The sequence below is a fragment of the Panthera leo genome, chromosome C1, assembly GCF_018350215.1.
Source record: "Panthera leo isolate Ple1 chromosome C1, P.leo_Ple1_pat1.1, whole genome shotgun sequence".
NCBI lineage: Eukaryota > Metazoa > Chordata > Mammalia > Carnivora > Felidae > Panthera > Panthera leo.
The window spans coordinates 15,274,524-15,299,709 of record NC_056686.1 but is presented as its reverse complement, the minus strand read 5'-3'; the positions used below and the strand labels follow the sequence as shown (position 1 = coordinate 15,299,709).

Genomic DNA, 25,186 nt, shown 5'->3' with positions numbered 1-25,186 from the left:
TATTAGTTAGCTGAAGTATATGAAGAAAATACAGTCTTACACAGGTGTGTAGTTGGGAAAGGGAGACATTTTATGCAAGTTTTTTCAGAAATGTGTGATAATCCTTTGATGCTGTGTTAAACTCAGTAAATGGTAATTTCTTAAACATTCGTTACATTGTTGAATCTGAATCCATATTATTGAACTTTTGGTACTCTGGTATGTTAAAACCTGCTGGTCTGTCTTGTACTTGAATTAATTATTTAGTGTTATATGATTTTGTAACATCACATATTGGTCATTTGAAAAATATTGCTTCACTGAGTTATACACATAATTTGTATTAGACAGTCTAAAAAATCACATTCTCCTCATAAAGTCTTACACATTGGGAGGCGCCAAGCTCATGGTGACAGATACATATTTTCAGTAGTCTAATTTTTATTTCTTAACTTTAACTTTATTATTGGTAACAAATCCTTTTCATTTTCCTCGATGTGACAGACTCGTTTTGTTCACTTTTAATAAAGTGTCTGCCACGTACCAAAGTCTTTACAAGCATACTTGTCTGTTATTTACTCTTTCAAGTAAAATGGCGTTGCGTGTAGTTCAGCTTGTAACGCAAGCAGTGGAGTAAGTGCTGTTTCTTAATAGAACCATCTTACTTTGGTATATGCTCTGGAAGTGCTTTATTTCTCATCTTGTTTAGTCACACCAAGTATTATAATGACATGTGCTGAAGCTTTTTTATCATATGGTTCCAGTTTTATAACATCTATACATGACCAGATGATAGAGTTGGAGAATAGATTTGTGGTTACTGTGAGTTAGGTGCATGAGAGGTGAAGGAAGAAGGAAGAAGGCAAGAATGTGCCTGTGGCTACTATGGGGCAGTCTGAGGGATCTTTGTAAAGAACTTTCCTGCGTTGTGTCCGTAGTGGTGGTGACACAAATCTATACGTGTGGCAAAATTACCAAGAACTAAATACACAAAAAAATGTGTATGTACAAAAAACTGGTGAATTATGAAGAAGGTTGATGGATTATTTCAATGCCATTTTTATAGATTTGTTGTACTGTAGGTATTTGTTGCTATTACAGAAAACTAGGTAAAGAGCATGTGTAGGGAAACTTTCTGTATTTTTCAAACTCCAGGTGAATTTATAAATCTGAAAATAAAAACTCATAACTTTTTCGTTCTCGTAAATGACATTAAGTACTGACTTTATTTCTTTAAATGAGTGCATAGTGAATGTGGGAGCGAAGGGACCAAGATTGCCATTTCCTTGACGTTTACTAAGACACCAGTAGTTTTACCCACCTTGCTTTTCTGTGTCATTAGCACAGGCTAATAATATCTTAGCATTAATATGAGGAAAGGTTTTTACCTCACGGACCCTCTAATTAAGGTCTCAGGGATGCCCAGGGATCAGCAGTCCACACTGAGAATCTGTGGCAAAGAACTTCAGCCTTTATTTAGCTGAGGAAAACCAGTAATATGCTTAAGACTGTGTATGGGTCTCTTCTTCTTTTTCCAGTGTTTTTATATTGTGCTCTTGTTTGTTGGATGTTATCTCACTTCTGTGAAAACAGAGTTGTGGACGTTTGTAAAGATACAATGTTAGACACGAGAAGAGTAAGATTTTGGAATTAACAGCTTTCTACACCTGTGTTGTGCAGTATGGTATCAACTAGTCATATCTGGCTATTTAAGTTTAAATTCTAAGTGACTAAATGTGTATAAATAACACTTAAATGGAAGTAGTGGTTATAGAGTTCCAGTTTTGCAAGACGAAAAAGTCCCATGGATCTTTTGTACAATGTGCATATAATTAGCATTGCTGTACATTTATTTTATTCATTAAAATGTTTTTAGTGTTCATTTATTTTTGAGAGAGAGAGAGGGACACACAGAATCCGAGGCAGGCTCCGGGTTCCGAGCTGCCAGCACAGAGCCCGGTGCGCGACTTGAACTCGTGAGATGGGAGATTGTGGCCTGAGCCGAAGTTGGGCGCTTAACCAACCGAGCCACTCAGGCGCCCCAACAATTGTCTGTTTTAAGTAAATTATTGGTGTTGCTGTAGGTAGTCTTTTTATTCAGATTTTAAAAAGTATTCCCAGCTCTGAATGATACAAAAAGATTTGTCTCTAGCACTTTTAGAGTTTAATATTTTACATTCCAACATTTTATTTTTACTTCTATTTTTAAAAAATTATTTAATTTTGAGAGAGGAGAGAGAGAGTGAAAGAGCACGAGCACAAGTGGGGGAGGGGCAGAGAGAGAGAGAGAGAGAGAGAGAGAGAGAGAGAAAAGGAGACACAGAATCCAAAACAGGTTCCAGGTTCTGAGCTGTCAGGACAGAGCCCTACATGGGGCCCGAACCCACAAACTGCGAGATCATGACCTGAGCTGAAATCGGAGATCCAACTGACTGAGCCACCCAGGAGCCCCTACGTTCCAACATTTTAAATTAATATGGAATTTTTTTGGTGCTATGAGCTGACGGTATATATTCATCTTTCCCCACACAATTTATTAAGTAATTCTGGGCATTTTCCTACTGATTTGAAATGCTACCAGTACCTTCTATCCATATGCGTGCTACTTTCAACATTCTTGGTACCATTCATTCCACATCATTAAACGTTGCTCTATACCTTTTTTTTTTTTTTAACTGTTTTTTTAACGTTTATTTATTTTTGAGACAGAGAGAGACAGAGCATGAATGGGAGAGGGTCAGAGAGAGAGGGAGACGCAGAATCTGAAACAGGCTCCAGGTTCTCAGCTGTCAGCACAGAGCCCGACGTGGGGCTCGAACTCCCGGACCGCGAGATCATGACCTGAGCCGAAGTCGGCTGCTTAACCGACTGAGCCACCCAGGCGCCCTGCTCTATATCTTTTTTAATGAGTGTAAAAGATTATAGCCTATGGCTGAATAAATTGTTTTTATATCTCTATCTTTTATTGGTTAAATTGGGAAGTTCTTGAAGGTTAAAAAGCCCGCAACAATATATCCTCACCCTCATTTATGTACATAGCCCATAGCTATATATAGTGACTCCTTTGCGCTAGATTTCAATAAATATTGTTGCTTTAGTTTTAATTGTGATTTATGAGACGACATTTTGTGTTCCAAAAATATATAGAACTTTCAAAATACAGAATTCCTACTGTATTTTCTGCTTTGCTTTGTTTTTTCTGTGATGTGAAGAGGAACGTGAAGGATAGAGGTTATTTTCATTGTGTAATTATTATAAAAGTAATCAATTCTTTTGATTCTTGAAAAACGAAAAACAGGTAATACAGAATTATATAAAATAAAACCACAGATTTTATCCTATACTTTCCTTCCAACTCCCATTCCTCAGAAGCAGCTGATGCTAAACTAAGTTTGCTTAGGAAGACATCTTATCTTTATACATTTATGAACATGTTCTATGTTATATATCAAACATAACTATATAAGTAGGCTGCATTTATAGTCTCTCATTACTGACTATAACATACTTAACTTATTCCTTAGAAAAACATGGAAATTCAGCATGTTCCCCCCCACTTTTTTTTTGCCCTTATGAATATATCTTTTCCTTGAAATGGAACTGTGTGTCAAACGGATAAGCTTATTTAAAATGTGGTAAGAGGATGCCTGGGTGGCTCAATCAGTTAAGCCTCTGACTGTTGATTTCAGCTTGGGTCATGATCTCATGGTTCCTGGGACTGAGCCCCGCATTGGGCTCTGCACTGCTTGGGATTATTTTTTTCCTTCTTTCTAAAAGTATATATAGGCACACTTAGGTTTGTTGCAGCATTACTGTTTTTAACGTTTGTTTATTTTTGAGAGAGAGCGACCGTGTGAGTGGGTTAGGGGCAGAGAGAGAGGGAGACACAGAATCCGAAGCAGGCTCCAGGTTCGGAGCTGTCAGCACAGAGCCTGCCGCAGGGCTCAAACTCAAGAACTGTGGGATTGTGACCTGAGCCGAAGTCAGACGCTTTGCCACCCAGGTGCCCCTCAGCATTATTTACAATAGCCAAATTCTGTAAATAGCCCAAGCGTCCATTGATGGATGAATGGATAAAGAAGATGTGGTGTGTATGTATAGTGGAGTATTAATTTAGCCATAAAAAGATGAAATCTTGTCATTTGCAACAACACTAGTGGAGTTAGAGAGCAGAATGAATAGTGAAATAAGTCAGAGAAAGACAAGAATTCATGTGGAATTTAAGAAACAAAGGGAAAAAGAAAGAAAAAAGACAAAGCAAAAATCCCCAACTCTTTACTGTAGAGAACAGAGGTTACCAGAGGGGAGGTTGGTGGGGGGATGGGTGAGAGAGGGGGAAAAAGATGAAGAGTAGATCATGATGAGCACTGAGTAATATATAGGATTCTTGAATCACTATATTGTACACCTAAAACTAATATAACACTGTGTGTTAACTATACTGGAATAAAATTAAAATAATTTCAGGGGCATTTGGGTGGCTCGGTTGGTTGAGCATCTGACTCTTGATTTCAGCTCAGGTCATGATCCCAGAGTCTTGAAATCGAGCTCTGCATTGGGCTCCACCCTGAGCGTGGAGCCTGGTTGAGGTATTCTCTCTCTCTGTCGCTGTCTCTGTCTCTCTCTCCCTCTCCCTCTCCCTCTCCCTCTCCCTCTCCCTCTCCCTCTCCCTCTCTCTCCTTCTCCTCTCTCTCTCTCTCTCTCTCTCTCTCCCTCTCCATCTCTCTCTCTCCTTCTGCCCTGTATCCCACTTGCGTTCTATCTCTAAAATTAAAGAAAATTTTAAATAAAATTTGGTATTATCTAATAGCCCTTTGGAAGGTTGTGGCAACTTTTTCAATCAGATTTACATGTGCACACACACACATGCACAGTATTGAATTTATTAGGCTTTATGTCAGAATTTGTTTCAGGTGAAGGAGGAGTCTTAGGAGGAATAACCTTTCATCTCAGAGTTATATGTAAAGTGCTCAGAATAGTGCCTAAAACATAGCAAGAGCTATAAATGTTTTCTGTTTTAATTCTTTTCCTTGGCTTAAGTTCATTGCCGTATGTGGCAAAAATTAAAAATCCTTGTTAGTTTTTTACATACTTATATTTTAAAAATGATCACATCTGATCCTATGATGCTGTGTTAGTGTGTCCTGTCTTGTAATGGAATTTACTCTCAGATTTTTATCTTTAATTATCCACATCACTGTTTCTTAAATAGTTATTATGGACTTAAAGGTTATGTTTGAAGCACAAAGACTATTTTGATTGGCTTGTCTTTACTGGCATTCTGTTAACAGTTAACATCTTTTGCTAGTTGTTTCTGTTGTGTTCTTATTTCCCTAAGTTAATATAAAGGGATCAGTGTTCATTGAAACATAAAAGTAATGAAGGGGTGCCTGGGTGGCTCAGTCGGATGCCCAGCTGACTTCAGCTCAGGTCATGATCTCCTGGCTCTTGAGTTTGGGCCCTGCATCAGGCTCTGTGGCTGACAGCACAGAGCCTGGAGCCTGCTTCCCATTCTGTGCCTCCCTCTCTCTGCCCCCTCCCCACTCACTCTATCTCTCTCTCAAAAAATAAGCAAGTAAGCAAATAAATAACATTAACGAATAAAAAAAGAAGAAACATAAAAGTAATGAAAATGAGAATGCAAGTAAACTTGGACAGTGAACTGATAGCAGCTTCAATATAAATTATTCATGTATATATCCTTGGAGAAGTAAGTCTTTGTGATACCTTTGAAGGTATTACAAGAGAAAGGAGATGAAAAACCAGTGACAACCACTGAAATGATATTTCACTGATCTGTCCTGAGTTCTCTCTTCATTTGATGTCATGAAACTTGTTTATAGAATGTTCCTATTCAAATATTTGTGTTATTTTTCAAGAAAGTATAGTAGTAAATGGAACAGGTTATTCCAGAATGACTTGATCAGTAAACTTGTTGAATTGTGTCATTAGAAATGCAGAAAAGCAATAAAAAGCACAGCAGCAGCTTTCACAGCTGCGCCCTTCACAGCAGCACCAGGTACAAGTTAGGTATATCATTCCTAGGAAATTTGTAAAACCAGGCATAAAGAGTGAAATAACCCTCTGAGAGAAAGCCAAGTGAGCAATTGCCAAACTTCCTTTATCAGTGCCTCTGGTAAAATCACATACTGCTAACGGCACAATGGCAGACATAGTGAAAGAGGAATCACTTCTGTGTGTGGCTTCATCAGATGTTATGTGTGCTTTGCATTTACATGAAAATTTGTAGAATATGAATCTGCTCTTGGCGTACATACAATTTGAGTAGAAGAAGAACTTGATTATGTGTTTGTCTGTTTAAAAGAGCAATTTCAAGCTAAAGGAAAAGAAATTCTTTTATTAATAATCATTTTAAGAGCAATGATACAATCCCAGTATTGACAGGGAACCAGCAATTTGTGTTGCCAGGAGTGGTGCTATTAACGAATGAAAGAACTTGTGCCTGAATGGTAATTCACATGCTGCTTTTTCAGTTAATTGTAGGTGTGTTGTCTTAGATGGCTCCAGTGTTGAAGATATTTGTGAAAATTTTGAATAAGGTCAAAAATGGCCAGGATGCAAATTTTCAGCATCCTCTGTGGAAAGGAAAATGGGCTGTTCTTCCTTTCTGTAGTACTCTAGCTGTGAGAGGATGAAATTCTCACCCAACTTTTTGAAGTATAGAAGGAGAGGACATTTCTTTATGTTTTTATAAGTCATACATCTCAATGGTGTATTTAGAATCTTGATAGTCTGAAGCTTATGCTTCAACCAACACCAACTGTTGAGAATAAAGTGTCAAGATTCCCTAAAACCAATAAGCCTTGCCACTGAGAATATGAATTTCTTAACACTTGGTCACTTTCTTTAATTTGATAAAGAATGAAATTGATGTTGTATTTTACAACTGTATCCAAATGTTGTAATTGAACTCGATTAAATAGTTTTCAAATTTGAGTGCAGCCAGAGTTAGTAAGAAATCCATTCACCATTCTTAAATTGAAACTGTAAACTTGAATTAGAAAGTTAACTTTAAATTTAACTTTACGTTAAATTTTACGTAAGTTAACTTTACGTTAACTTTACGTTAAATTTACTCCAGCCTTCCAGAGTTTGAGTATGAAACGTACATATGTAAACTTAGTGTTTGAAACGGTGCTAAAAATTATCTTTGATGAGAAACCATGGATAACTCTTGGGTCATATCTGATGCAGTTATCACCTATTTGATAGATGTGAGATACTTGCAGTCATAATTTTCAATTTGTGGCCAGACTGAGTAGAACTATAGTGAAAAGGGAAATTGACCTGATCTGGAACCTTAATGTCAGTTATAGAGATGGGTATAATTAGGTTACCATATTGGAAGATTGCAAACTATCCTCTTCATCCAGTAAAAAATTGGTTTTTTTTTCCCATTGATGTTATTGCGTTTTCATTATTTGAAAGTTATGATGAACTTTTCAAAGATTTTATTTTTTTATATGATCTCTACTCCCTAACGTGGGGCTTGATCTCATGACTCTGAGATCAAGAGACACATGCTCCACTGATATAGCCAGCCAGGGAGGGGCCCTTCAGCCAGTTGCTTTAAATTGTTAATCCCAGCTAAACTTTCACTAAAAGGTCAGCAGATGCCAAAAATTGTAGAATTGTCTTTTAAAGCAAAGTTAGAATACTTTCTGGAGGTATCATTTACTTATTTACCTTGGATAACACACTCGAAATTTCTTTCTTTCTTTCTTTCTTTTTTTTTTTTTTTTTTTTTTTTTTTTTTAGAGTTTATTTCTTTTATTTTGAGAGAGAGTACATATGAAGAGGGGAGGGGCAGAAAGAGAGAAAATCCCAAACAGGCTCCATGCTGTCAGCAAAGAGTATGATATGGGGCTCGATCCTATGACCCTGGGATCATGACCTGAATTGAAATCAAGAGTTGGATGCTTAACCAACTGAGCCACCCAGGCGCCCCAACACTAGAATTTTCTGATCCTTGATTTCACGTGTAAAATTGGCACCATGGTGATAACACATGAATGACCATATAGTAAAAGTGACGTTACCTCATTTAATCTTAGCAACTTCCTTATGAGGTAGGTGTGTTATTTCTTTTTACATTCATGGGAGAGGTGAGTTACTTGCCCAAGTAAGTGGCAGTTCTTAGTATTAGAATTCAGGTCCTGTGTCCATTGCTTTTGCTAGTATTTCATTTTAAACATGTTACACGTATTGTTTTTTTCTGAAGTCAGTAGCATGTAGAATATTAGTCTGTAGCATTTAACATGGGTTTATAATAAAAAGTTTATATTCCTTTTTCAGAAGACTTGTGGTAAGTTAGTAGATATAACCACTTAAGTCACGCTTTTTTCCAACTTTCTGTAGATTTTTATGTAAAAATAAAAAAAAGGTCCTATAAAAGGATTAAGGTGTAAGCAGTGGAAGAGAACAGCAATAACATAACATAACAGTTAACCTCGTGAACTGCTGATTTGTTCTGGGATGTCTTCCTCAATGGTTTTCTTTGCTCGTGGGGTGGGTACTTTGGAAAGCTCATCACAGCAGTAACAATTTCTTTCAGCCATGTTTGATTTTGTTTGTGGCATGATCTGTCCATTTCAGAAATAGATGAATTGATAGTGAGCGCTCTTTGTATTTCAGTTATCAAATAATTGTACCTAGTCATTGGTTTGCAGATGTCTCCTTATCAGGTTTTAGGTAACCTGTCGCAGATGCTGCTCTGATCGTGAATTGCTCCATATTGTGGTACAGATAGAAACCACACTAATGAATACATCTGTCAATTTCTTTTTAATAATTTGAGTTACCATGCCATATATATTCAAAATATGATATTGTTACTGCCATTTTTTGACAGACCCCATATCCCTCTGGACAGAATGCAGGTCCAACCACGTTGGTATACCCTCAAGCCCCTCAGACAATGAATTCACAACCTCAAACCCGTTCTCCGGTAAGTAAGCAGAAGCTTGTTCTAGATAATATTTTCCATCTAAGTTTGTGTTTTTAATAGCTTGGGTTCCTTTGGCTAATTTTTTTTCTCATTTTTAGATATTTGTTCCAAAGCCAATTTATTTTATTATTATTATTAATCATTATCATCATAATATTACTATTATCGGTTAGCATTGCATTTTCAGACCTTTAATATAAGGAATAATTTAAAATAAGAAAAAGAAGAAATGGAGCTTTATATCTTCTTTTACTTTCCTGTGGCATGATATTAAAAAAAATCTGGTTGCATTCAAGTTCACTTCATTTCAGCTCTTAATTTGTTATACTGTTGAAAATTCAGAAAGAGAGTAAAGCACAGTGATTTTAGAAGTAAATTAAATTTCATTAATTAGACGCAAATTCCGGTGGTTTGGGAAGTAATAGTTCTAAATCAGTGTCACTAGGTCAGTTCTAATCATTTGACAGTTTGGACATATGCATGACATACACCAGTGGTGTATTTGTTTTTTCAGATGGTAAATAAATTGTCATACAAATTAAAATGCTATCATCCTCTTTGCTCATCCTTTACAAGGATTGCAATAAATATTGCAAAGCCTGAGAATTTATTCAAGGTTCATCCTTCTGTTTCACAAAAGTATATAGTGGCTTCAGCTATCCATTCCTTAGAACGTCGTTTCCTGCCCTGCATGATTAGATTTTGCCAGAAGGTGCTTCTGTAACATCTCACATTGTATCTCACATCCCTACTTGTATCTCAGCTCTGTGTTTTCCTCAGAATACAGGTATCTTCTTTTGGTTCCCCACCCCTGCTTTTTTTTGCCTGTAGTACTGGAGTATTTCATTGCATTGGCTTCTATTCATTTGGTTTTATGCATGAACTGAGAAATGTTGAAATGTATGAAAGATTGCTCAACGAACTAGAGATCATAGGCTGCACCAAAATATAATCTCTTTCTTACCCTCTTTCTGTCTTCCTTTTCCCTGTTGTCCTCTTCTCCAATACCTGTTCTTAGATCCTGGTTCTCCCCAGAGGGTGGAAGAACCATTCTAAAGAGGTGGGACTTTGGTCCTAGTTGCCTGTTTGCTTGTCTCTTTTTTTGCTGAAATGATCAACAAGATGTCTGATGCAAGTTGTGTTCAGAGAGCGGTTTGGGGATGTGCATACTTTACTACTTGGAGTGGGCCTGAGATCTCACCAGGTTAATTTTAGATAGGCCCTGCTTATAGTCATTAAACATGGGACATTATGGTAAGCTCTTATTGCAAAGAATTCTATGGCCCTGTTCACCCCCACCCCCACCCCCATTTATAATTATTGAAAGAAAAGAAATTTACATGGTTAGAACTGGCGCAAAACCTGACTGAAGAGCTGCATCTCTAAACCAGTTTTTTTGACAGCCCAGCAGAACAGTGCCAATACATTGCACAGACAACTGGAAGAGGAGGAAGGTTTTGGAACAGACTCCCGTTTACAGGTCCTTGGCTGGAAGAGGCTGGATAAAATACTGCATTGTAAGCAATATAACAAACTGTACTTCTTGCAGGCAGTGGTGCCTCTGGCACTCATTATTTTTGACCACATCCATTTATTGGCTGATGAACAGAAATGCTCTGATGGCTTCTTCTCTGAAAGTCTAACCTAGCATGGCAGTTTCTGCCAGGCATAGTGGGGAAAAGAATAACAAATTGGGTGGGTCTTCTTGATTGGGAATTAGACAGGAGTAATTTGGGGTTTAGATGTTTCTTTATTTTAAACTCAAAGAGGGATATCCCTTTCAGATAAATTTGATTTTAAAAGATAAATTTCAACGCTTCTTTTTCCCTCTTTCCATTTTATAATTGAATATCAAAGAGGAAATTGTCTGTAGTTGTCAGCCATTTTTCTGTGGTCATAAACTCTTCAGATACTATCCTCTATGCAATTTTTGCCATCTGCTCTGCTAGTGACCATTACCACCCCCATTACTAAAAACCACACACATAACATTCCATTACATATCCCAAAACAAGTGCAAGACTAGCAAACCCAAGACTACTCTTGCTTGTTGTTTTGGGTCCAGTTTTCTTTATTTCATTTGTGTTGGTGCTGGGAGGGTGAAGATGGGATATGGAATTTGGCAGGATTGCATTTTCTTTTTACATCCCAAGTTGCCATAGTCTAGTCTCATCCATCCCACAGCTATCCCAACTGGTGAGGAGAGGTAAGCTGTTGCACTAAGGAAGGGACCCTTTCCATGGCTTTGTAGAGCAGCTAAAGCTTACTCCATTCTATTTCTGCATTAATGGGCCATTGGCAATTGCACAGTTTAGGCTATTCTGTTCTTCCCTGGACAGCTGCCTTTGCAATCCAAGTGGCTTCAAGTGGCCCCTGCCCTCTTTCAGGTTATCTTTTTGTCCATATTTCTATTTGATGCCTGGTATCTTAGCTAAATTCATATTGTTGAAACTCTTGTTTAAAAGCAAAAACGTACTGATTAGTTACCTATCTGTCCCGTTTTCTGGTTGTACTGGAACTCTTTAAACAATAGTTTATTTTTAAATAGCCTCTAAAATAGTGAAGCTATTAAATGCCTAATTGGAAGAGGGGTAACAGTTTGGTTTTTTCAGTAACCTGTATCCACTGGTTATTTTTCTGTTCTGTAGTGCTAAGTGCCAAAGATACATCAGTGTTATGTTGGCCATGCCCTGTTGCCAACTGTGCACAGAAGAGTGAGTGAGTGGGTGGGTGGGTGGGTGGCATTAACATTGGATCCAAGTTCACAGAAAGCTGCTTTCTTTAATATCTACAGTCCTCACCATCTTAAAGACCCCTCGTAAAAAGAAAAAAAAAAAAAAAAAAAGAAATGAATGTGTCTATTTTTAATATGAGCCAGCAGCGACTACAGTTTGTTCTGTTGCTTACAGTTACCCACAGGACTAAGACTATTGTCATTCCAAATGAAAAACTCAATAGCCAATGGTGACTAGTGCAAAATAGACTAGGGTACTTTCCCACTAACTTGTGTTGGTTGTTTTTTTTGTTTTGTTTTGTTTTTGTTTTGTTTTTTTGTTTTTTTGAAGTATATGTGTAATTTTATAAGGTACTCCTCTTGTTCATAGAAAGTTATCTTTTGACTGGACCTTCCAAATACATGAAGTTGCAACTTTTATTTTAGAGCCTTAGAAATGGGACCTTTCTGTGGAACAGTGATAAGACAGGTACTGCTGTACTCAGGTTAATTTTTTAACATGGCCCTTCTTTCCCATTTTCTTCAAAAGTGTCATGAAGAAACATCTCACTTCCACCCCCTACTTTCATACCACATGGGTGGTATTGCCTATTCTTGAAACTTGATGTCCATAGTAGAGGTATGATCTGCTTTCTTTTCATAATTGGAAAACTGAAAATAGAAGACCTCGGTTTCTGTGAAGAGAAAATGTTCTGCAAGAAGAGTATAGCTGCCATTGTCATCATTCTGAAAAACGATTTTACAATAATTCACAAATATAATGGCTGACCTAACACAGTCTAATCATGTAGGTCATCAAGAACTCATTAAGTTATGCTGAATAACTTCAAAATGTGTTTAAAACACATTTCATTACTTGAATAATAGGTGGTGTTTTAGTCTCCAGGGTGAATTCTTGGTAGAGCAGTCTTCAGCCATCTCCTACTCTGTGGCATGTGCTCCACTGCACGTAGTTGAAAATTATTTACGTGAAATAATGGCAGTTGGGGAAATAATTCCAAATCTTTTGCACATAATTTGAATTCTGAGTCTGAGGGATTGTTTCCTAGTTAATCTTTAGTCTGATTCACCTGTAGTGATGAGTCGACAGAAGGATGGCTCTAGTCTAGGAAAGAAAATAATTGAAGATGTAGATTTTAGGTCCTTAAATGTATTAAAGTAAAGCCTTGTGTGGTTTGCTTTTCAAAACCACTTTGTAAATACTTTGTTTTCACTACTAAAGAGGGTGGTTAATATTTATTATTTAGATAGTTAATGCATTAGTAGCCAGTCCAGACACTATGTCCTGAAAAGTTTTCTCTGTCCTTTTTAGTAAAATCACATTGGAAGGCAAGTTAATGCTCTGATGAAGAATTATTTGATCTTAGAGGTTTAGTATGTAAAATTTTATGGGTGGAAGACCTTTTTCTTTCATTCTAAGTTAGGGAAATTAGGTGTTGGAATATATATTATCTGCTTTCAAGCACTGTATTTAGCTAAGGAGTTATATTCTGTTTTGTTTTTATTCTCAGTATCAGATAGCAGTAGGTGCATATGTACAGTGTTGTGCTGTTGTGTATAAACAGTGATTGAGAGATTTGACTTCTTTCACTCTTTTTTCTTCTTGAGCTGATAATAGTACCACTTTGATTAATCATGTTGGAGAATGATATTCTTTACCAGCTGTTTGCTTTGGTATGCCTGATACTAAACTTTACTAGTTAATTGTATTTAAATATATATATAGTTATTTATATATTTAAATACATATTTATATATTATAAATATGTTTATATATTTATAGATATATAAATGAATTTTTTTTTAAGAAATAAAGGAAGATACTGAAATTTCCATTTCATGTATGAGATACCCCATTAAACTTAAGTAAATTTGAAATCAGTCCTTTAACATTCTTTATTTCCTGTTGGACATTTTAATTACCTCCTGGCTATTTCTTGTAATATAAAAGCTTTTCTCATTTCCTCCAGCTATATCAATTGCATAAGCATACTTGACTTTTTCATGTTTGTCTTAATATAACCACTTAGTATTTCAGACTTTCTTTTTATTTTAGGGTTTTTTTTGTTGTTGTTGTTGCTTTTAATTATTCCTATCAGAAGGATACCCTTACGTGCCTAACAGCTTAGCTGTTTCTCTCCCAGCTGATAAATGACAAACTATACCTGGTAGTGGTGTTAACCTGTTGAATCTTAGTACCTGTCTGTCACTGTCCTGCAGCAAAGCTTTGACTGTTTGTGTTGTTTTTTTTTCTCGTGGGTTTTTTTCTTTTGGCATATTGTGTGACATTTTGGTTTTTGTTGTGGTGTTTCTGACTCTTTGTGCCTTTCCTTTTGTGTTTGTTTTCCCTCCTTTTCTCAGTTTGCAGCGGGGCCTCGACCTGCCCATCATCAGGTACTGTACCCTTGCCCCTTCACTATCACCCGTAATACTAGGCGGGGGTGCCAGTAGCTGCTGACTCTGAGAATGCTGCCGTTCCAGGGGCCGCTCTGCTGCTCTCTCCAGGAGCTGCAGCCTCGTGGGGTCCTCTTCTCATCCTTCACTAACCTCACAGCACTCTGTGCTAACAGACCCATTCCCTTCTGTTTATGGGAGTTTTTTCCCCTCAAAATAATTGTTCTGAATGTAGAGAACCCTGACATTTTTTTGATAAATTAAACCCCCCCCCCCAGATTTTGTGGGTATCTGGACTGTTTACATTTAACTGAGTGGAACAGGCAACATTCTAAGGGTTTTCTGTTAACATTCTGATGTAACTTGTATTGATGTGTATAAAATAGCATTAGTATTTCTAAAACCACTTACTCTCAGTTGCTAACTGAAATCTAATATCCAGTTAACAATAATATATATTCATTTGCTGCATAGAGAATTATCCGTAGCCTGTTGGTTCTTTTAAATGAAGTGATTGTTTAAATTAATATCCAAAAATGTATCCACTAACACTAATTTATTTAGCAGGAATATACTAGAGGAGGTGGTTTGGGGAGAAAAAGACTTTTGCAGGGCTTTTCCCTCTGAGTAGTTTTTGATAGAGTGTTCTGAAACGTTTTCTTCTGCTATAGTAGAAAGGGCATAGACTTTAGAGTTGTACAGATCTGGGTTCTTATTACCACCATATTATCATGTAACCAGCTGTTTTAACCAGATCTTTTTCTGAGCCTCAGTTCCCTCCTATGTAAAATGGGGATAAATACCCTTTACATTAGAGATAAGATTCCTAAGGCATCTGACACAAAGTAAACAGTCAATAAGTGGTAGCTGTTTTTAATATTATTATGCAATAGAATATGGTTTGATAAAGCAAGAGAAAAGTTACCAGTGTTTACCTGTAGAATTCTTACTACTGAGTAAATGGACATTGTTTCATTAAAGGATTTCTTTGTCTACCCGTGATTTAATACCAGGCTCTGTTTCTCAAAATACAGTCTTTCCAAGTTAGAGGATGTAAAAGCCAAGCAAAATCTGAGATTCCAAAGACACTTTGCAGGAGAACTCAGAGGTGATTGTATGAAATGGACGGCAGTTCTTTGGATTAGATGAAGAAATAAAACTCGGGTAGTTTTTAGTATCAACAGACAGTATTGTTAAAGTACTTGAAGGGCTTGGAATTTGGTGTCAACTAGACCTAGGTTTGACTCTTCTTTATTAACTGAGTTGTTTGGGGTAAGTTATTCACTGCTCTCAGCCTTTGTTTTCTCGTTTGTGAAAGGGGCACTGTATTAATACCCATCTTAGGACTGATAGGAAGAGTAAACGAGGGAGTGCAAGTAAACTGATGAGCAATGTTTAGCACATACCAAGAATATATGGGGTAAGATTACTAATAATTAAAAAAAAAAGATAATCTCTTAAGTTAAAAAGATTGATTATTAATTTTAAAAATGTGTAGTCGAGGACCATAGAGGCCAGGCTTAAATTTTAGTCAGGGATCAATCCAGTAAGACCACTAACAGAAAAATCTGGGATATCTCTGTTCAAGAAGTAGAGTAGAAAGAAACTGTTGTTTAAGTAAAAACAGTTTTGAACTCCTTCATATAAGGCTAAATGTTTCTATTATTTCTATTCAATAGTGATGGTCCTCAAATGGGGATGTTGTATTTAAGCCTTTACAAATAGTCTTTTTTGGGAAAATCTGTCTTCTGAAATTTCGTCTGAGAGCCTAAAGTCTTATGATATGCTTTGTCGTTCTTCCATTTCAAAAACCAAGGAAAACTTTAAGGAGTCTTGTGACAAGAGGTTGATTTCAGTTCTAAAATCATTTTTCATGTGTAATAGGACTCACTCAAAAAAGTACTGGCAGATTGGTCCTTTATCTAGCTATAGGATGATACTTGTGAAATTATGGCATGTTTTAACCATTAAAAAAACTGGAATCACGTATGTGTGTATACTTATTACTTATTCATCCACAAGGAAGATAATGACTTCCTGACACTAGTTCTTAAAGATAGATTCTTGAGATGCAGCATAAATACAGAGCATTGCTTTTGGATACAAAAACTTTAGGTATCTGGGTGTTTTTACTCTGGCATTCCCCTCTTTCTAAATACCAGTTAGAATTTTTTCATTACACCACAGAGAATTAAGTAAGGAAATAATGTGACTTTGGTTGAGGCAGTAGCAGTAATGAGTGACCTTGGAGAACTAGAGGAGGGAGGGGCTTGGTGTTGAAGTGACGACTGCTGAGCAGGCGCTGGCTGAACCAGTATTAACGGCATAGAGCATGTTAGAAAGAGTTTGCTCTTCTGTGTCCATAGATGTACAGACTAGTTTGGTTTGTTTCACTGTGGAATAGATATTGGCATTTTGGGTGGGATCACCAGTTATGAAAAACTTCCCTGTAAATTGCAGTTCATTTGGCAACCTTAGGGCTCTAAGTGCCAGTAGGATTCCCCCAGTGACAATTAAAAAACGAAACAAAAACACCTTCATACATTTCCAAATAACCCCAGTGGAGGTGATACTGTTTCTCATTTGAGAATCACTGGCTGAAGTCGGTATTTAAAATGATCTCCTCAGATCTAACATCAGTTAGAGGTTCATAGAGGAGATGCTCATAAGACAAAACCGTATGTAGAGACTTGTATAGTGAAATCAGTACAGTGAAAAACATCAAGTGGTTTACAGAGAATACGTTTTTAAAGGGAAAACATCTGTGTCCTATATTAGTTTTGGTTTGTTGTGAATTGAAGGCACAAATGGTTTTTTCAGTTATGGTGGTTTCCTTTGACCAGAAAGCATTAAATTGAGAGTTAGAATTAGTGAATATGTTTCTCACTTTTCCTTTATCGCATTGCATTGTTCATCAGTGGCTCCCTTTCTGATCACATATCCTTTCATGCTTTGATCTTTTTTCAGAAAATAATTTGATTGATGCTGGATGATGTTCCTATGATTGCTGTTTCTAAAGTCCAACAGTAAATACATAACTTTTTGTGAATGCTTAGTAACAATTGTTTCTCTGAACATTATGAAGAAAATAAGTACTGTTGTTTCGATAAGCTAGTTACGGGTAATTGCTTGTGAAAAGAAAACATGATTGTCCAGGCTAGTAATCTAGGATATATATATATATATATATATATTTTTTTTTTTTTTTTTTTTTTTTTTTTTTTCTTCTTTGTAAAGTGAAGTACCTGAATTGAAATGAAGCATGTAAGATTTTGGATAGCAAATCTTTTTAGTTTAATAGAACCAAGAAACTGTTACAGAATGTATTTCTTGGGACTACTTTTATTTAGAATATGTTTATGTGTGGCCAGCCAGTGTTCTTATTTAGTCCTTCTAGTCAGGGATACCATGCTCTAGTTAGAATTATGTCAGCCATGTCTTCTTCCAGTATCATTAGTTTTTGGCTTTTGCAGAAATTCTTCAGGTTAATTAGGATGTTCTTTTCTTTTTGGCATTCTGCAGTCTGAAGACAGCTTTAGATTAGAATAACAGTTTTCTTCAAGGGTAAAAGAAGTACTAAGTAATTTTATATGCGAACACCCTTGGCTTGAGAAATATGTCAACTATTTTTACTCTGGTGTTTGAAAATCCCAAGGTAATTAGAAACTGAAAGAACAGAACAGAACGTACACTCATAAGTAAAACAAGTCACTTGGTATAATGTAGATTCGGACTTGTGTTATTTTCATGTTTGGTAGCTGAAATTTGTGTAGTTGTGGTTTGAAGTTACTTGTGTTCCTGTCCTTATTTTACTTTTGGGTTTCACAACAGAGATCAAGTGTTGGTTTTATACTATGGCTGAGTAGTCTTTGCATTTTGAGAAAGACCAGGAAATTGGTATTTAAGAGTGTTCATAAAACAAAAAATATTCTGCGGTGTGTCGATACATGATTTTAGTTCACATAGTATTCACAAGTGTTGGAGAATATGCCATATTCAGAGCAATTGGAGTTAGTATAAACAAATAAAAGCTTCATAAAACATAATAGTATTGGGCATCAAGGAAATACGTTACCTGGTGGCCAGCATTGAAACTGTGTGTGTGTTTTCCTGTTGTAGTTCTGTTCTTGTTGCTAAAAGATTAAAAGAAAACAGCTGGCTTATGTTGTTGTTGTGTTGTGTTTTTTTCCATTATGACCCTTAAAGGTTTTTGTATTCAAAGTTGTGCTATTATATTTGAAGTCTTAGTTTCTGGTAGAGAAATACTTGTATTGCTCTAGGCAGTTTCGTAAAGTTGCAAAGTAAAATAAATGAAGGCTTAGGGCTTGCCTCTGGGGCCAGACCTGGCATATCAGAGTTTAATGGATATTACTTAGAAATCAGATCAAGCATTTATGCAGTCTTATGAGCAGTGCTTAGATTTTTCAGAGTTTAAGTCAGTCATGGGCAATTTTATCTGGTGCCTTACTCACAAAAGCCTTGTAAGGTTACAGCAGAGATAGTAAAGAAAATATAGGTTAGAAGTTGGCATAACGGGGAATCTTAGCTTTACTGCAAACTAACTTTGAGCATCAGATTTCTTATCTGAGAAATGATAAAACGTGCTCATAAATGATAAAGTATTGAAGTATTACAACAATAGCACCTATTTCCTAAGGGTGTTGTGAGCATCCCAGTGCCTGCCTGTCACAATCCCTTGCACATAATAGATCCTTGGTAAATGTCAGTTTTCTTTAGCAATAAGACAGCCTGCCTTTCTTCTTCCTTTTCTCAGCCTATTTTTACCTATGAGTAGAGTGTTCTACAAGGATGTTCCTTTCCCAGACTCTACATTATGATCAGACAGAACACCTTCTGTTCCTGACAGAATCCTTAGGGTTTTGTTTTTTTGTTTTTTTGTCTGCCATCTGACGTAATCCTCTAGGGCAGTACTTTTCTAATAGAACTTTCTGTGATGGTGAAAACGTTCTGTGTCTGTACTGTTCACTATAGTAGCTACTAGCCACATGTGGCTATTGAGCACTTGAACTGTGCAATGCAGTTGAAGAACTGAATTTTTAATTTAATGTTAATTTAAGTAATCAAATATGGCTAGTGGCTATTGTATTGGAAAACTCAGCTCTAGGGTTTACATCTTCTAATTCTTAATGAAATGTTGAAGTATGTGATACTGGCCACATGCAGGGAAGATACACAAAGAATTTAGAATGTAATAGCCTTCATTATAAATTATTGTCAGTCAGTAGAATCTCTGGTTGATACTTGAGTGACATCCCATTATGTGGACTCTTTACTGCTTGTCCCTTTGTAACTTGCCAGAAAATCATAGCACTGTTATTTTCTCCAGAGTACTTCAGAATTTTTGAAGATATTAACCTAAAAAACTCATAAATGCAAATCTTACTGTTCTTCCAGGAGGCTGAACAATAAATTGCAGAAAGCTAGGTGTTTCAGAAGCATATTTTCGATACGGTTTTTATTGCTTTTGCAAGTTAGTATTCAGTAGTTTTTTTCCCGCGTGGGAACTAATGTGATTGAATATGATTTTTCTAGTTGCTAAAAATGAATAGGTAGTTTTCAGAGAACTTCTTTTTAAAACTTTTTTATTATATATGGAAATCTGTGACTTTTTTTCTTTCTCTTTTTTTAAGTTTATATATTTGTTTTGAGAGAAAGAACAGGGAGAGAGACAGAGACAGAATCCCAAGCAGGTTCCACACTGTCTACGTGGAGCCCGACTTGGAGCTCAAACTCCCGAACCGTGAGATCATGACCTGAGCCAAAACCAAGAGCCAGACAGTTAGCTGACTGAGCCACCCAGGCACCACCAAAGAACTTTTTTTTTCTTTTAAGTTTGTTTGTTTGTTTATTTAGAGAGAAAGAGAGAGAGAGAACATGCACACAGAGGGCAGGGGCAGAGAAAGAGGGAGAGAGAGAATCCCAACCAGACTCCGCTCTGTCAGCACGGAACCCTCGAACCGTGAGATCAAGACCTGAGGCAAGAGTCGGATGCTTAACTAACTGAGCCACCCAGGCGCCCCATGAGAACTTCGAGGTATTATGTAGATTTTAGAGATCCCCTTGTCTTTTGATGATTTTAGAAAGGGGAATTCATGAGAAGTGATATAATTACCAGCATCTTCAAAAAACAATTATTACTAATGTGTCCAGGAAACTTTTGGTAATGATATCATTATCACATCTGTAGAAGGATTTTCTAAGAGGTAACATTTTTCCTCTGGCTTCTAGAATGTTTCAGTGGAAGTCTGCTATCACAAGTACTCTAAATTTAGCCTCTCTTTTAAATGTGCCTTAGCCCTTTGGAGCTTCCCAAAGTACTACCTCAAATGAGGGCTGATGCTTTTCTTTGCCATCCTCTTGGTGTATTAGTAGACAGTTGAAAGATAAAAGACTTTTAACCCAGATTGAAATCCAGTTTGGAGATACTTGTGTTATACACAATTCCTCCCTTCTTAACCTAGTCTTTTTCAGCATTTTCATCAGTGACTTGGTTAAATGATATGCCTGTCAAATTTGCTGATGCTTATGTGGTCTTGACATTGCATGATATATTCAGACTCTAGAAGTATCTCTACAGTCTGAAATGATGGGTTGAAATTTGCCAGTTAAATTTTTAATTTTTAAAAAAATTTTATGTTTATTTATTTTTGAGAGAGAGAGACAAAGTGCAAGTGGGGTAGGAGCAGAGAGGGAGGGAGACACAGAACCAAAGCAGGCTCCAGACTCTGAGCCGGGAGCACAGAACCTGATGTGGGGCTCATACTCACCAACTGTGAGATCATGACCTGAGCCGAAGTTGGATGCTCAACCAATTGAGCCACCCAGGCATCCCTAAATTTGCCAGATAAATTTTCAAAAGAACAATATGCAAGATTCCCTTGTATGTTCCTGTACAAGAACACCTCTTTATAAGTACATACAAAAGTGAAGAGCATGACTTATTTTTAGGATATATGTAAAGAAGACTGAAGGGTTTTTAAAAGATTGTATGTAACTCAGTACCAGTCAGTAGTAAAATGTGGTTGACAGAAGGTCTTCTGTTGTTCTTGGTTTTATTAGTAGAAATGTAGTCAGCCAGAATCAGAGACCGATGTTTCTCTTTCATTTAGCAACAGATACATATATTGAGTGAAGCCAGGTATGTTCTGGGAAGACGCCACCTGGATAGTTGTGTTTGGTTCTCTATTTAGTCAGACTTGGAGCAGTGGAAACCTATTGAGAGAAACCTGAAGAGGGAATTCAGAATCTTAGTTCAAGGGATAGAACGTGGAGGGTAACGATTGGCTTTGAACAAAAAGTAGACGGTGTGAAAGTTGGCAGTGATGGCTGTCTTCAGATAACTTTAGAGATTGGTCACTTCCATGGTAGAAGGATTTGACGTTGATGTGATTTTAGGAATAATTATTGGACCAGAGGGTAGATGACAGAGAGAGAACTTTGGAGCCAGTAGAAGGGAAGACCTCTGCTGTGTCAGAACTCCATTTAACAATGAAATGGAACTGTGTCTTGGGTTGCTCAAGTTTCATAACCTCAAGGCCATTTCATATAAGAGATTTAAACTGTAGGTATGTGGTTAGATTAAATGGCCTGTACTGTCCTCACGTCCAGGTGAGTTTGATTCTTTTAATGATTCTTCATCACTCATTAGACAGGCAAAGGGATTCTGAAGCATTGCAAGCAGTTTGGGAAGGCCCATTCACACTTACACCTTCTTTTTCATAACCTGTGGTTTTCTGCCATGCCCACCCACAGATTTTAAATTTCCTGTCCCACTATTAAATCATAATCTAAATTCACAGTTGAATGGCTAGGAGAGAGTGCAAAAAAGAGAATTCATCTCTTTTTATATCTTTGTTTTTCCAGCCATTACACCTTTTCTAGTTCTATTGATACTAGAATCTTGTGTGTGTCTGCACACACATGCTGCGGGAGTGGGGAGCGAGGGAAGGAGGGTCGGAAGGAACTTCTTAAAGGGGAAAAATAAGCTCCAGATTGCCTGTCCCTGTAAAAATCTTAGTGCAGTGAGATTGAGTAAAAGTAGGTCTGTTAAATGTTGGTTGTACCAAGCATGTAAAAGCATATGAACAGGTACCAGTTACTTTAAGGGAGATAGAGAATTAGAAATCTTATAGGTAGAAGAAATTTGTTTTCCTGAAGAATAAGCATGAATTTGTGAAGTAACCGATGGAGCATTTTTCTTGCCAGGAATCAGTTCTGGTTGAGGGATTTGCACCCCTTAGTGCATTGGATAAAGGTCTCAACACATCCCTGCAGCCTTTGAAAAAATGTCTTCTGACTGACAGTTGTTGGAAAATATGAGGGGTCTTCCAGTTCGTGAGAAGTGGAGTGTGTAACAATTAAAGTTAGAGACCTAAACCTGACTGTGTTTAAATTACGGATAGGAGACCTTTAGTAAGGTACTTGATCTCCAGTCCCTCAATTTTCCCTTATATCTAATGGGAGTGATAATAGTACCTGCCTTAGAGGTGTGTTGTGAGAATAATTTAATATATATGTCAAAGGTTTTGAGTGGTTGCTGGTAGGTAGTAAGTGCTATATAAATCTCCACTCTTATTTGGTGTGCATATATGAATACATTTTTCTACATTGCTTCAAAGCTGAAATCTTAGTGTATTAAAAAAAGCATGTCTACATAACCACAAATTTTGTGTTTTATTGAGTTCAGCTGCACGTTAATATTAGCAGTAATATTAGCAGTAATATCGTTTCCTTTTTTAAACCACTGAAGACGATAGTCTTACTGCTGTTCCGAATCCTCCTTGAATCAGCTGTAATCGCAGTTACTGTAAACAGACTGGTTAAAAACCCCAGCAGAGGAGTTGGAAAAGAGTGCCAAGAAAAGGACTCGCATATAGTAAACTGTTAGAATTGTGGGGAAACCCTGACCATATCTGCTTTTCTTGTTCTATACAGCTTAATAGCATTGTGTCTCTTCAGGCAGTAAATACTTTGACAGAATTTGATGATAATATAACCACAGTAGATCATCACCTGTTCTGTTTGATACTGTCCTTATCTTGGCTGCCCTCTAGAGTTGGTGGAAAAGGATCTTACAGGAGTAAGATTTCTGTCTACTATATCTAATATCTAGTAATGCTCAATTAGTTGAGCAGAGGAATGACTATTCTCTCCTTGAGACCTGTAATAGTTCTGTGGCTCCCAATACATTAACCAAGTTATAAAAATGCTTAAGTTCATTCCTACAATATGTTTATAGCTCACATACATTGATGAGTAATAGATTTTACCTGCTGTGTAATTCAGAGAAGTGAAGTCTAGGGTGGAAAGCTTACTAGTTCAGTGTTCTTGGTTGAAGTCAACAGAAATTCTTGCGTCTGTTACCAAAACTGTGTCGGTGGAAATAACTAGAAGACTATTGCTGTTGGTGTGGCCCCAGCCCAGGTTCCTGTATTACCAACTTTGCTTCTTGTACTTTCTTTTCATCTCCATCAGCTACTCTCTATGGCCTCCCTCATTCACTCCATTCTCCTGCTGTACTGTCTGTTGTTTTTCTGTGACTTAATCTCTTTAGGGCTTTCTTTCTCCTGGGTTATGAAGGCCAAATGGGGATGAGCCTTGGGCGCTGGATCCTAATTCTTCCGATTGAGCACAGGATGAAAAGTTATTTCTTCTATCACATTTGGGGAGCTTGATGCTTAAGAAGAGTAAGACAGGATGTGACCAGAGTGGGCCCACAGGTCAAAGCTCATCCTTGCCTTTATTTGGGCCAGTAGAAATACTCATGTCTGGAATATGAAACAACTCAGGAGATTTTGGAGCTAGACCACATTTTAAGAATAGTTTTCTATTTCCCCATTTTAAAGCTTTAAGTGGCCTCTTATATACTGTGGTAGTGGAGAGGTTTCTGTCCTGAAGGGTCTGATAAATTTTGAAAAGCCTAGTTATTTCTTAGGACTTTTGTAAACTTTTTTTAAAATTAATTTATTTTGAGAGAGTGAGTGAGTCAGGGAGGGGCAGAGAGAGAGGGAAAGAAAGAGAATCCCAAGCAGGCTCTTTGCTGTCAGCATGCAGACCAATGAGGGGCTCGATCTCATGAACCATGAAATCAACAAGAGTCGGATGCTTAACCAACTGAGCCACCCAGGCGCCCCTGTAAACTTTAAAATAATGAATGGCACTTTTATTATTACCTCTTTTCTCCATTAAGAATGGAGAGTGGATCATAGAGAAGCTGAATAACTAATGCCAAATTACATAATGGGTGTCTGTAGAGCCAATAGTAGGAATCAGTAGTCCCAACTGTACTTGTGCTAATAAGTAGACATATCCTCTCAAGCTGTTATAACTTGTGGCTACTACTAGAATATTTTTGCCACTGGATTTATTTATTTTCAATTAAATATGATTTGATTCTTCAATTCCATGTGTCCTTGAATTCTCAAGTGGAGAATTGTCATTCTGATTTTCTAATCTTCCTTCTTTTCCTGTTATTACTAAATACAAAGATATTTTTGTTGAGCTGCATGCTATGTCCTACCCCTTCCTACTGATCTATAAGCTTTTCCATTGGCTTTCTTTCTGTTTCCTGCTGCTTTCTTGCTTCATAATTGAAGGGAGGATTCAGACCCATCCAGGTAACAACTACTGGTTCTGCATGGCCTCTTTATTGCTCTATTCCCTTATTATTATTACAGTGAGACAATTACAGTTGATTGTTGCTGATGATTATACATGCATTTATGGTGGGAATTTACAATTGGTATATTGTTTCAAGGCTTGTAAGCCTGCAGTGAGAACCATAAATGACCACAGGTACTGGCTGCTATTTGATACATTTGAGTTCTCTTCCTTCCAGACCATTCTTAAGTCTGTCTAGATTTGTCACTTCTCTTGCAAACTATTCAAGAAAGTAAAATTGGATTCGATTTAATATGGGTCGCCACTTTTTAGGAAAGGAAGGCCATTCCCATCACCCTATAGGTAGTTTTAATTTAACTTGACTGAGATGAAAATATTTATATCCAGGTTGATTTCTTGTTCTTCTAAATATTTTATAAATTACTTGAATGGTTGTTTTTAGGTGACTGCTTTTAATTTTTAATAAGTTG

At 37.0% G+C, this 25,186-nt stretch overlaps 1 protein-coding gene across 18 annotated transcripts in view; it reads left to right on the top strand.

Annotated features, from left to right (window-relative positions):
* Positions 1–25,186, top strand: part of EIF4G3 (eukaryotic translation initiation factor 4 gamma 3) — a 313,590-nt gene that overhangs the window by 148,297 nt on the left and 140,107 nt on the right. For 11 of the 18 annotated variants that reach the window (XR_006206249.1, XM_042952618.1, XM_042952607.1 and 8 more), the window contains 3 exons: positions 8,852–8,947; positions 10,351–10,464; positions 14,043–14,075. Coding sequence is in view for 17 of the 18 variants with exons in the window: in XM_042952607.1 (XP_042808541.1) it covers positions 8,852–8,947; positions 10,351–10,464; positions 14,043–14,075 (243 nt within the window). In the remaining variant the exon portion in view is untranslated. Of the gene's footprint in view, positions 1–8,851; positions 8,948–10,350; positions 10,465–14,042; positions 14,076–21,085; positions 21,705–24,691; positions 24,713–25,186 lie in introns of those variants that run through there. The other 7 variants (XM_042952614.1, XM_042952613.1, XM_042952606.1 and 4 more) reach the window with 5 other exon arrangements.